The sequence below is a fragment of the Salvelinus namaycush genome, chromosome 3, assembly GCF_016432855.1.
Source record: "Salvelinus namaycush isolate Seneca chromosome 3, SaNama_1.0, whole genome shotgun sequence".
NCBI lineage: Eukaryota > Metazoa > Chordata > Actinopteri > Salmoniformes > Salmonidae > Salvelinus > Salvelinus namaycush.
The window spans coordinates 3797452-3809388 of record NC_052309.1 but is presented as its reverse complement, the minus strand read 5'-3'; the positions used below and the strand labels follow the sequence as shown (position 1 = coordinate 3809388).

The window sequence follows — 11937 nt, the reverse complement described above, 5'->3', positions numbered from 1 at the left end:
ATTTAAACTGATTCAAACACAAGCTGTACAACCCCTTCTAAAACAGTTCTACAATCAATCTCTGTGTTTAAACAGTTCTACAATCAATCTTTGTGTCTAAACAGTTCTTACAATCAATCTCTGTGTCTAAACAGTTCTACAATCAATCTCTGTGTCTAAACAGTTCTACAATCAATCTCTGTGTTTAAACAGTTCTACAATCAATCTCTGTGTCTAAACAGTTCTACAATCGATCTCTGTGTTTAAACAGTTCTACAATCAATCTCTGTGTCTAAACAGTTCTACAATCGATCTCTGTGTTAAGTTACAATCAATCTCTGTGTCTAAACAGTTCTACAATCAATCTCTGTGTCTAAACAGTTCTACAATCAATCTCTGTGTCTAAACAGTTCTACAATCAATCTCTGTGTTTAAACAGTTCTACAATCAATATCTGTGTCTAAACAGTTCTACAATCAATCTCTGTGTCTAAACAGTTCTACAATCAATCTCTGTGTCTAAACAGTTCTACAATCAATCTCTGTGTCTAAACAGTTCTACAATCAATCTCTGTGTCTAAACAGTTCTACAATCAATCTCTGTGTCTAAACAGTTCTACAATCAATCTCTGTGTCTAAACAGTTCTTACAATCATCAGTCCTGTACAGTCAGGACTTAGAGAAATACAATGCTGAGGACTGCCGGTTCTATGACCTAAAGTGGGTCATCTCTACACAAAGACATGTCAGAGCTTCCTGTTGTGTCTGCTGTTACACAGCAGCCGTGTATAAACACTTACAGTCATAAGTCTTCAGCACAGTCAGGATTTGTGAAGTCCTCTTTGTAGCCGTGTAGGTGCCTTCAGACAGTATTCATTCTGGTGTGTTACAGCTTCGATTCAAAATGGAATAAATCCATATTGTTTCTCACCCGTCTATACTCACTACCCCATAATGACAAAGTGAAAACATGTTTTTAGAAATGTTTGCAAATGTATTCAAAATGAAATACTGAAATATCTCATTTACATAAGAATTCACACCTCTAAGTCAATACATGTTAGAATCATATTTGGCAGCGTTTACAGCTGTGAGTCTTTCTGGGTAAAAGTCTCTAAGAACTTTTCACATCTGGATTGTACAATATTTACACATTATTCTTATTAAAATGATTCAAGCTCTGTCAAGTTGGTTGTACCATTGCAAGAAAAACATTTTAAAATCTTGCCATAGATTCTGAAACTGATTTCAGTCAAAACTGTAACAAGGCCACTCGGGAACATTCTATGTCGTCTTGGTAACCAACTCCAGTGTATATTGGGTTATTGTCCTGCTGAAAGGTGAATTTGTCTCCCAGTATCTGTTGGAAAGCGGACTGAATCAGGTTTTCCTCGAGGGTTTTGCCAGTGGTTGAATATGAATACGTGTTTGTTGTGTTGGATTTGGCCCAAACATAACACTTTGTACTCAGGACATAAAGTTTTACTTTAGTGCCTTCAAACAGGATGGATGTTTCTGGATTATTTTTGTCCTGTACAGGCATCCTTATTTTCACTCTGTCATTTATTTTAGTATTGTGGAGTAACTACAATGTTGTTGATCCATCCTCAGTTTTCTCCTGTCACAGCCATTAAACTCTGTAACTGTTTTAAAGTCACCATTGGCCTCGGGGTGAAATCCCTGAGCGGTTTCCTTCCTACTGATTAGTGACTGGGTGTATTGATACACTTCCTCATGGCCAAAGGGATTTAACCAGGTGAACTCTGATTGGCTGTTTTGGGCCCTAAATGGGGACTGGTGAGTTTGGGGGGTGGCAGCAGAAAGTGACATATAATTTGAAAGCTACAGGCCTTGTATTTTTGGAAATTGAATTCCACTTACTGCTGGCAAAATCACAATAATATTTTTTGGGGGAAATATGTACTTTTCTTTACTATTTATGTTTCTGCTTAATTTTACTTTTACTCCACTACTTTCCTAAAGAAAATAATGTACTTTTTAATCCATACATTTTGAATTCTTAACAGAACAGCAAATGGTCCAATTCATACACCTGTCAACATAACACGTTGTGAACCCTACTGCCTCTGGTCTGGAGGACTCACTAAACATCCTTACTGCCTCTGGTCTGGAGGACTCACTAAACATCCTTACTGCCTCTGGTCTGGAGGACTCACTAAACAGAGAACATCCCTGGTCATCCCTACTGCCTCTGGTCTGGAGGACTCACTAAACATCCTTACTGCCTCTGGTCTGGAGGACTCACTAAACATCCCTACTGCCTCTGGTCTGGAGGACTCACTAAACAGAGAACACCCCTGGTCATCCCTACTGCCTCTGATCTGGAGGACTCACTAAACACAAGTGTTGGAGTATGCCCCTGGCTGTCCTGTTACGTTCCCACAAGACAAACTCAAAATGTCGCTCACAACAAAGGGAACTAACAAAGACAATAATTTACAACCAAACAAAACAGAAAGGGCTTCTGAGAGGCAGCCATATGGGTAGCCCAATGAACGTTGTCAAAGCCACTAGTAAGTGGTTCTAACAGACACCCACCATGGATAACCCACTAGGTTTGCCTCCCAGAAAGACAAAATAAAATAAAAGCCCACAACAACTTAGGATAGAGAGTAAAAACAAACACCAATAATCAGGCTTCTTTCAAACTTAGAAGGTTGAGCTGATGTGAAGTGTAGCTCTCCCCAACATCTCTCCCCAACATCTCTCCCCCAACACCTCTCCCCCAACATCTCTCCCTCAACATCTCTCCTCAACATCTCTCCCCAACATCTCTCCCCAACATCTCTCCCCCAACATCTCTCCCCCAACATCTCTCCCCCAACATCTCTCCCCAACATCTCTCCCCAACATCTCTCCTCAACATCTCTCCCCAACATCTCTCAAGCTTATCTGGAGCACTGGGCCAGCCAGTCTTAAATATCACCTGGGCCAGCCAGTCTTAAATATCACCTGGGCCAGCCAGTCTTAAATATCACCGGGGCCAGCCACTCTTAAATATAACCTGGGTCAGCCAGTCTTAAATAACACCTGGGCCAGCCACTCTTAAATATCACCTGGGCCAGCCACTCTTAAATAACACCTGGGTCAGCCACTCTTAAATAACACCTGGGTCAGCCACTCTTAAATAACACCGGGGTCAGCCACTCTTAAATAACACCTGGGTCAGCCACTCTTAAATAACACCTGGGTCAGCCACTCTTAAATATCACCTGGGCCAGCCACTCTTAAATAGCACCTGGGTCAGCCACTCTTAAATAACACCTGGGTCAGCCACTCTTAAATAACACCTGGGCCAGCCACTCTTAAATATCACCTGGGTCAGCCACTCTTAAATATCACCTGGGTCAGCCACTCTTAAATATCACCTGGGTCAGCCACTCTTAAATATCACCTGGGCCAGCCACTCTTAAATAACACCTGGGCCAGCCACTCTTAAATAACACCTGGGCCAGCCACTCTTAAATAGCACCTGGGCCAGCCACTCTTAAATAGCACCTGGGCCAGCCACTCTTAAATAGCACCTGGGCCAGCCACTCTTAAATAGCACCTGGGCCAGCCACTCTTAAATAACAACATCTCTCCTCAACATCTCTCCCCCAACATCTCTCCCCAACATCTCTCCCCCAACATCTCTCCCCCAACATCTCTCCCCCAACATCTCTCCCCCAACATCTCTCCTCAACATCTCTCCCCAACATCTCTCCCCAACATCTCTCCCCCAACATCTCTCCCCCAACATCTCTCCTCAACATCTCTCCCCAACATCTCTCCCCCAACATCTCTCCCCCAACATCTCTCCCCCAACATCTCTCCCCAACATCTCTCCTCAACATCTCTCCTCAACATCTCTCCCCAACATCTCTCCTCAACATCTCTCCCCAACATCTCTCCCCAACATCTCTCCTCAACATCTCTCCTCAACATCTCTCAAGCTTATCTGGAGCACTGGGCCAGCCAGTCTTAAATAACACCTGGGCCAGCCACTCTTAAATAACACCTGGGCCAGCCACTCTTAAATAACACCTGGGCCAGCCACTCTTAAATAACACCTGGGCCAGCCACTCTTAAATAACACCTGGGCCAGCCACTCTTAAATAACACCTGGGTCAGCCAGTCTTAAATATCACCTGGGTCAGCCAGTCTTAAATATCACCTGGGTCAGCCACTCTTAAATATCACCTGGGTCAGCCACTCTTAAATAACACCTGGGCCAGCCACTCTTAAATAACACCTGGGTCAGCCACTCTTAAATATCACCTGGGCCAGACACTCTTAAATAACACCTGGGCCAGCCACTCTTAAATAGCACCTGGGCCAGCCACTCTTAAATAACAACATCTCTCCTCAACATCTCTCCCCCAACATCTCTCCCCAACATCTCTCCCCCAACATCTCTCCTCAACATCTCTCCCCAACATCTCTCCCCAACATCTCTCCCCCAACATCTCTCCCCCAACATCTCTCCTCAACATCTCTCCCCAACATCTCTCCCCCAACATCTCTCCCCCAACATCTCTCCTCAACATCTCTCCCCAACATCTCTCCCCAACATCTCTCCCCCAACATCTCTCCTCAACATCTCTCCCCAACATCTCTCCCCAACATCTCTCCCCCAACATCTCTCCCCAACATCTCTCCTCAACATCTCTCCCCAACATCTCTCCCCCAACATCTCTCCCCCAACATCTCTCCCCAACATCTCTCCCCCAACATCTCTCCCCAACATCTCTCCTCAACATCTCTCCTCAACATCTCTCCTCAACATCTCTCCCCAACATCTCTCCTCAACATCTCTCCTCAACATCTCTCAAGCTTATCTGGAGCACTGGGCCAGCCACTCTTAAATATCACCTGGGTCAGCCACTCTTAAATATCACCTGGGCCAGCCACTCTTAAATATCACCTGGGTCAGCCACTCTTAATTATCACCTGGGTCAGCCACTCCTAAATATCACCTGGGCCAGCCACTCCTAAATATCACCTGGGCCAGCCACTCCTAAATATCACCTGGGCAAGCCACTCCTAAATATCACCTGGGCAAGCCACTCTTATATATCCCCTGGGCCAGCCACTCCTAAATATCACCTGGGCCAGCCACTCCTAAATATCACCTGGGCCAGCCACTCTTATATATCACCTGGGCCAGCCACTCTTATATATCACCTGGGCCAGCCACTCCTAAATATCACCTGGGCCAGCCACTCTTATATATCACCTGGGCCAGCCACTCCTAAATATCACCTGGGCAAGCCACTCTTATATATCACCTGGGCCAGCCACTCCTAAATATCACCTGGGCAAGCCACTCTTATATATCACCTGGGCCAGCCACTCCTAAATATCACCTGGGCCAGCCACTCCTAAATATCACCTGGGCCAGCCACTCCTAAATATCACCTGGGCCAGCCACTCCTAAATATCACCTGGGCCAGCCACTCTTATATATCACCTGGGCCAGCCACTCCTAAATATCACCTGGGCAAGCCACTCTTATATATCACCTGGGCCAGCCACTCCTAAATATCACCTGGGCCAGCCACTCCTAAATATCACCTGGGCCAGCCACTCTTATATATCACCTGGGCCAGCCACTCTTATATATCACCTGGGCCAGCCACTCCTAAATATCACCTGGGCCAGCCACTCTTATATATCACCTGGGCCAGCCACTCCTAAATATCACCTGGGCAAGCCACTCTTATATATCACCTGGGCCAGCCACTCCTAAATATCACCTGGGCAAGCCACTCTTATATATCACCTGGGCAAGCCACTCTTATATATCACCTGGGCAAGCCACTCTTATATATCACCTGGGCAAGCCACTCTTATATATCACCTGGGCAAGCCACTCTTATATATCACCTGGGCCAGCACAGGTGAAACCCCTTCCGACTAACAAGATGGACATGCCAGCACAGGTGAAACCCCTTCCGACTAACCAGATGGACATGCCAGCACAGGTGTAACCCCTTCCGACTAACCAGATGGACATGCCAGCACAGGTGTAACCCCTTCCGACTAACCAGATGGACATGCCAGCACAGGTGTAACCCCTTCCGACTAACCAGATGGACATGCCAGCACAGGTGTAACCCCTTCCGACTAACCAGATGGACATGCCAGCACAGGTGTAACCCCTTCCGACTAACCAGATGGACATGCCAGCACAGGTGTAACCCCTTCCGACTAACCAGATGGACATGCCAGCACAGGTGTAACCCCTTCCGACTAACCAGATGGACATGCCAGCACAGGTGTAACCCCTTCCGACTAACCAGATGGACATGCCAGCACAGGTGAAACCCCTTCCGACTAACCAGATGGACATGCCAGCACAGGTGAAACCCCTTCCGACTAACCAGATGGACATGCCAGCACAGGTGAAACCCCTTCCGACTAACCAGATGGACATGCCAGCACAGGTGAAACCCCTTCCGACTAACCAGATGGACATGCCAGCACAGGTGAAACCCCTTCCGACTAACCAGATGGACATGCCAGCACAGGTGTAACCCATTAGTAAGGAGGTGACGCCAATCAGTGCGCCCTACGTTCAGCGTGCCATCTCTAAATATAAACGGAGAAACCAAAACCTGTAACAGTCCGTAAATCAAATGAAAAAACAGAAAATAGTGTCGTCTGGTTTGCTTGGTAAGGAATTTGCCTTTTACTAGAATTATATTGAGTACTTTTTCCACCACTGCATTTAAGTACAGTTGAAACCAGATATTTTCTGACTTTTACTCAAAATCTCAATTTGAATCCCAATCTGTAACACAACAATTTGTAAAAAACGTCAAGGGGTGTGAATACTTTCTGAAGGCTGTACACAGTATTAAAATGACCAATGACTATGGGCATAGGGCAGCAGTCTCTAAGGTGCAGGGTAGAGTACCGGGGGGTAGCCGGTAGTAACAGTCTCTAAGGTGCAGGGTAGAGTACCGGGGGTAGCCGGTAGTAACAGTCTCTAAGGTGCAGGGTAGAGTACCGGGGGGTAGCCGGTAGTAACAGTCTCTAAGGTGCAGGGTAGAGTACCGGGGGGTAGCCGGTAGTAACAGTCTCTAAGGTGCAGGGTAGAGTACCGGGGGGTAGCCGGTAGTAACAGTCTCTAAGGTGCAGGGTAGAGTACCGGGGGGTAGCCGGTAGTAACAGTCTCTAAGGTACAGGGTAGAGTACCAGGTGGTAGCTGGTTAGTAACAGTGTTCAGGGTAGAGTACCAGGTGGTAGCTGGTTAGTAACAGTGTACAGGGTAGAGTACCAGGTGGTAGCTGGTTAGTAACAGTGTTCAGGGTAGAGTACCAGGTGGTACAGCTCTGTTATACAGTATGGCTGATTTAGGGATGAGTCTGTCTTTACATCATTGGTCCATATCTTACAGGGGAGCTGTACGGGGCTAATTAGTGTATCTTACCTTCATTGGTCCATATCTTACAGGGGAGCTGTAAGGGGTTTGGGACTCTTACCTTCATTGGTCCATATCTTACAGGGGAGCTGTACGGGGTTAGTGTCTCTTACCTTCATTGGTCCATATCTTACAGGGGTTAGTGTCTCTTACCTTCATTGGTCCATATCTTACAGGGGAGCTGTAAGGGGTTTGGGACTCTTACCTTCATTGGTCCATATCTTACAGGGGAGCTGTACGGGGTTAGTGTCTCTTACCTTCATTGGTCCATATCTTACAGGGGAGCTGTACGGGGTTAGTGTCTCTTACCTTCATTGGTCCATATCTTACAGGGGAGCTGTACGGGGTTAGTATCTCTTACCTTCATTGGTCCATATCTTACAGGGGAGCTGTACGGGGTTAGTATCTCTTACCTTCATTGGTCCATATCTTACAGGGGAGCTGTAAGGGTTTAGTATCTCTTACCTTCATTGGTCCATATCTTACAGGGGTTAGTGTCTCTTACCTTCATTGGTCCATATCTTACAGGGGAGCTGTAAGGGGCTAATTAGTGTCTCTTACCTTCATTGGTCCATATCTTACAGGGGAGCTGTACGGGGTTAGTGTCTCTTACCTTCATTGGTCCATATCTCTGACTGGGTGTTGACGGAGGATAGTGCGAGGAGGTGGACAATGACTAGCAGACCACTGGGACATGGCACAAGACAGGTCATCTGGAGAAAGAGAGTGAGAGTTAAGGGGTACATCATCGTACAGCAGACAATACCGGGTCAGGGGTTAGGACATTATCGTACAGCAGACAACACCGGGTCAGGACATCATCGTACAGCAGACAACACCGGGTCAGGGCATCATCATACAGCAGACAACACTGGGTCAGAGGTCAGGACATCATCGTACAGCAGTGGGTCAGGGGTCAGGACGTTATCCAGAAGTGAACACTACAGTCAGGAACATCATCCTATGCCATACAACACTGACAGATTTTTACCTTGTCTGCTCGGGGATTCGATCTTGCAACCTTGCGGTTACTAGTCCAATGCTCTAACCACTAGGCTACGCTGCCGCCCCACTATAGTTCGACACCACACCACATAGCCTGAAGGTGTTCTGGAAAGCTCTACAGCAGCAGTAATGATGTGGGAAAACCATCAGAATAACTACAATACCATTTAAAATCTGGAGAGAACAGAATCACAGAATCCAGACAGTAGACATTCAAACCAAATTCAACAATATTTAAAAATGTAGCAGGAAATCAACTAAATGTATGGAACTTATTAGAAAATGAATTATTATGGCAAATATTTTCATACGACATTAACGAAATGCATCAGTGATTTGTATTTTACTTCAACTTTCTGAAGAGGCAATACAGTCCAGCTATAGGAGGAGGTGTACCACCCAGATGGAACCTCTCTGGATAGACCTGAAAATAGCTGTGCAGCAACGCTCCCAATCCAACCTGACAGAGCTTGAGAGGATCTGCAGAGAACAATGGGAGAAACTCCCCAAATACAGGTGTGTCAATCTTGTAGCGTCATACCCAAGAAGACTCGAGGCTGTAATCACTGCCAAAGGTGCTTCAACAAAGTACTGAGTAAAGGGTCTGAATGTGTGATGTAAATGTGATATTAGAGACAGTCGGGAACTATTATTAGCCCTGACCCAGACCCTGGTAGTAGAGACAGTCGGGAACCATTATCAGCCCTGACCCAGACCCTGTAACTAGAGACAGACAGGAACCATTATCAGCCCTGACCCAGACCCTGGTACTAGAGACAGTCAGGAACCATTATCAGCCCTGACCCAGACCCTGTAACTAGATACAGACAGGAACCATTATCAGCCCTGACCCAGACCCTGGTACTAGAGACAGTCAGGAACCATTATCAGCCCTGACCCAGACCCTGGTACTAGAGACAGTCAGGAACCATTATCAGCCCTGACCCAGACCCTGTAACTAGATACAGACAGGAACCATTATCAGCCCTGACCCAGACCCTGGTACTAGAGACAGTCAGGAACCATTATCAGCCCTGACCCTGGTACTAGAGACAGTCAGGAACCATTATCAGCCCTGACCCTGGTACTAGAGACAGTCAGGAACCATTATCAGCCCTGACCCAGACCCTGGTACTAGAGACAGCCAGGAACCATTATCAGCCCTGACCCTGGTACTAGAGACAGACATGAACCATTATCAGCCCTGACCCTGGTACTAGAGACAGTCAATAACCATTATCAGCCCTGACCCAGACCCTGGTACTAGAGACAGTCAGGAACCATTATCAGCCCTGACCCTGGTACTAGAGACAGACAGGAACCATTTTCAGCCATGACCCTGGTACTGGAGACAGACAGGAACCATTATCAGCCCTGACCCAGACCCCTGGTACTGGAGACAGTGGACACCATTATCAGCCCATACCCTGGTACTGGAGACAGTCAATAACCATTATCAGCCCTGACCCAGACCCTGGTACTAGAGACAGTCAGGAACCATTATCAGCCATGACCCTGGTACTAGAGACAGACAGGAACCATTATCAGCCCTGACCCAGACCCCTGGTACTGGAGACAGTGGACACCATTATCAGCCCTGACCCAGACCCTGGTTCTGGAGACAGTCAGGAACCATTATCAGCCATGACCCTGGTACTAGAGACAGACAGGAACCATTATCAGCCGTGACCCTGGTACTGGAGACGGACAGGAACCATTATCAGCCCAGACCCTGGTACTAGAGACAGTCAGGAACCATTATCAGCCCATACCCTGGTACTAGAGACAGTCAGGAACCATTATCAGTCCTGACCCAGACCCTGGTACTAGAGACAGTCAGGAACCATTATCAGCCCTGACCCTGGTACTAGAGACAGACAGGAACCATTATCATCCCTGACCCTGGTACTAGAGACAGACAGGAACCATTATCAGCCCTGACCCAGACCCTGGTACTAGAGACAGACAGGAACCATTATCAGCCCTGACCCTGGTACTAGAGACAGACAGGAACCATTTTCAGCCATGACCCTGGTACTAGAGACAGACAGGAACCATTATCAGCCCTGACCCTGGTACTGGAGACAGACAGGAACCATTATCAGCCCTGACCCTGGTACTAGAGACAGACAGGAACCATTATCAGCCCTGACCCTGGTACTAGAGACAGACAGGAACCATTATCAGCCCTGACCCTGGTACTGGAGACAGACAGGAACCATTATCAGCCCTGACCCTGGTACTAGAGACAGACAGGAACCATTATCAGCCCTGACCCTGGTACTAGAGACAGTCAGAAACCATTATCAGCCCTGACCCTGGTACTGGAGACAGTCAGGAACTATTATCAGCCCTGACCCAGACCCTGGTACTAGAGACAGACAGGAACCATTATCAGCCCTGACCCTAGTACTGGAGACAGACAGGAACCATTATCAGCCCTGACCCTAGTACTGGAGACAGACAGGAACCATTATCAGCCCTGACCCTGGTACTAGAGACAGACAGGAACCATTATCAGCCCTGACCCTGGTACTAGAGACAGTCAGGAACCATTATCAGCCATGACCCTGGTACTAGAGACAGACAGGAACCATTATCAGCCCTGACCCTGGTACTGGAGACAGTCAGGAACCATTATCAGCCCTGACCCTGGTACTGGAGACAGTCAGGAACTATTATCAGCCCTGACCCAGACCCTGGTACTAGAGACAGACAGGAATTATTATCAGCCCAGACCCTGGTACTGGAGACAGACAGGAACCATTATCAGCCCTGACCCTAGTACTAGAGACAGACAGGAACCATTATCAGCCCTGACCCTGGTACTAGAGACAGACAGGAACCATTATCAGCCCTGACCCTGGTACTAGAGACAGACAGGAACCATTATCAGCCCTGACCCTGGTACTAGAGACAGACAGGAACCATTATCAGTCCTGACCCAGACCCTGGTACTGGAGACAATGGAAACCATGAGCAAATCTACAGGACACTCATCATCACATCATAATCATCACATCATAATCATCACATCATAATCATCACTATCATCATAATCATCACCATAATCATCACCATCATGCTTTTTAGCCACGTCTTAATCTGTGTCCGGGAAACAGTCCGGGAAACTGCACCTAAACAATAAAAACTGACTGACAAACGGTTCAGAACTATTCAGTCAAAATCAAGCCATGGAAAACATGACAGATGGTTCTTCAGAGGACTTGATGGAGAGCCAACGATGAGAATAAAACCCAGATGGTTACTTCTCCCTGCCTGCCTGTGCAGAGCAGGTTCATGGTTGACGGGATGCTCTGGTCTGCAGGTTGAAAGGAGAAAACACTGATACACAGAGAGACATAGCTCAGACTGCATCCCAAATAGCACCCTATTCCCTATATAGTGCACTACTTTGGACAAGAGCCCTATAGAACCCTATTCCCTATATATAGTGCACTACTTTGGACAAGATGTGTTTGTGCTCCTTGTCCATCTATGTTTGGCATGACAATGATTGACAAT

At 47.0% G+C, this 11937-nt stretch overlaps 1 protein-coding gene across 1 annotated transcript in view; it reads right to left on the bottom strand.

Moving 5' to 3' along the window:
* il11ra (interleukin 11 receptor, alpha) overlaps positions 1–11937 on the bottom strand; it is a 96987-nt gene that overhangs the window by 6967 nt on the left and 78083 nt on the right. The window contains exon 2 of the mRNA XM_038989431.1: positions 8021–8120. Coding sequence (XP_038845359.1) covers positions 8021–8120 — 100 coding nt within the window. The remainder of the gene's footprint in view (positions 1–8020; positions 8121–11937) is intronic.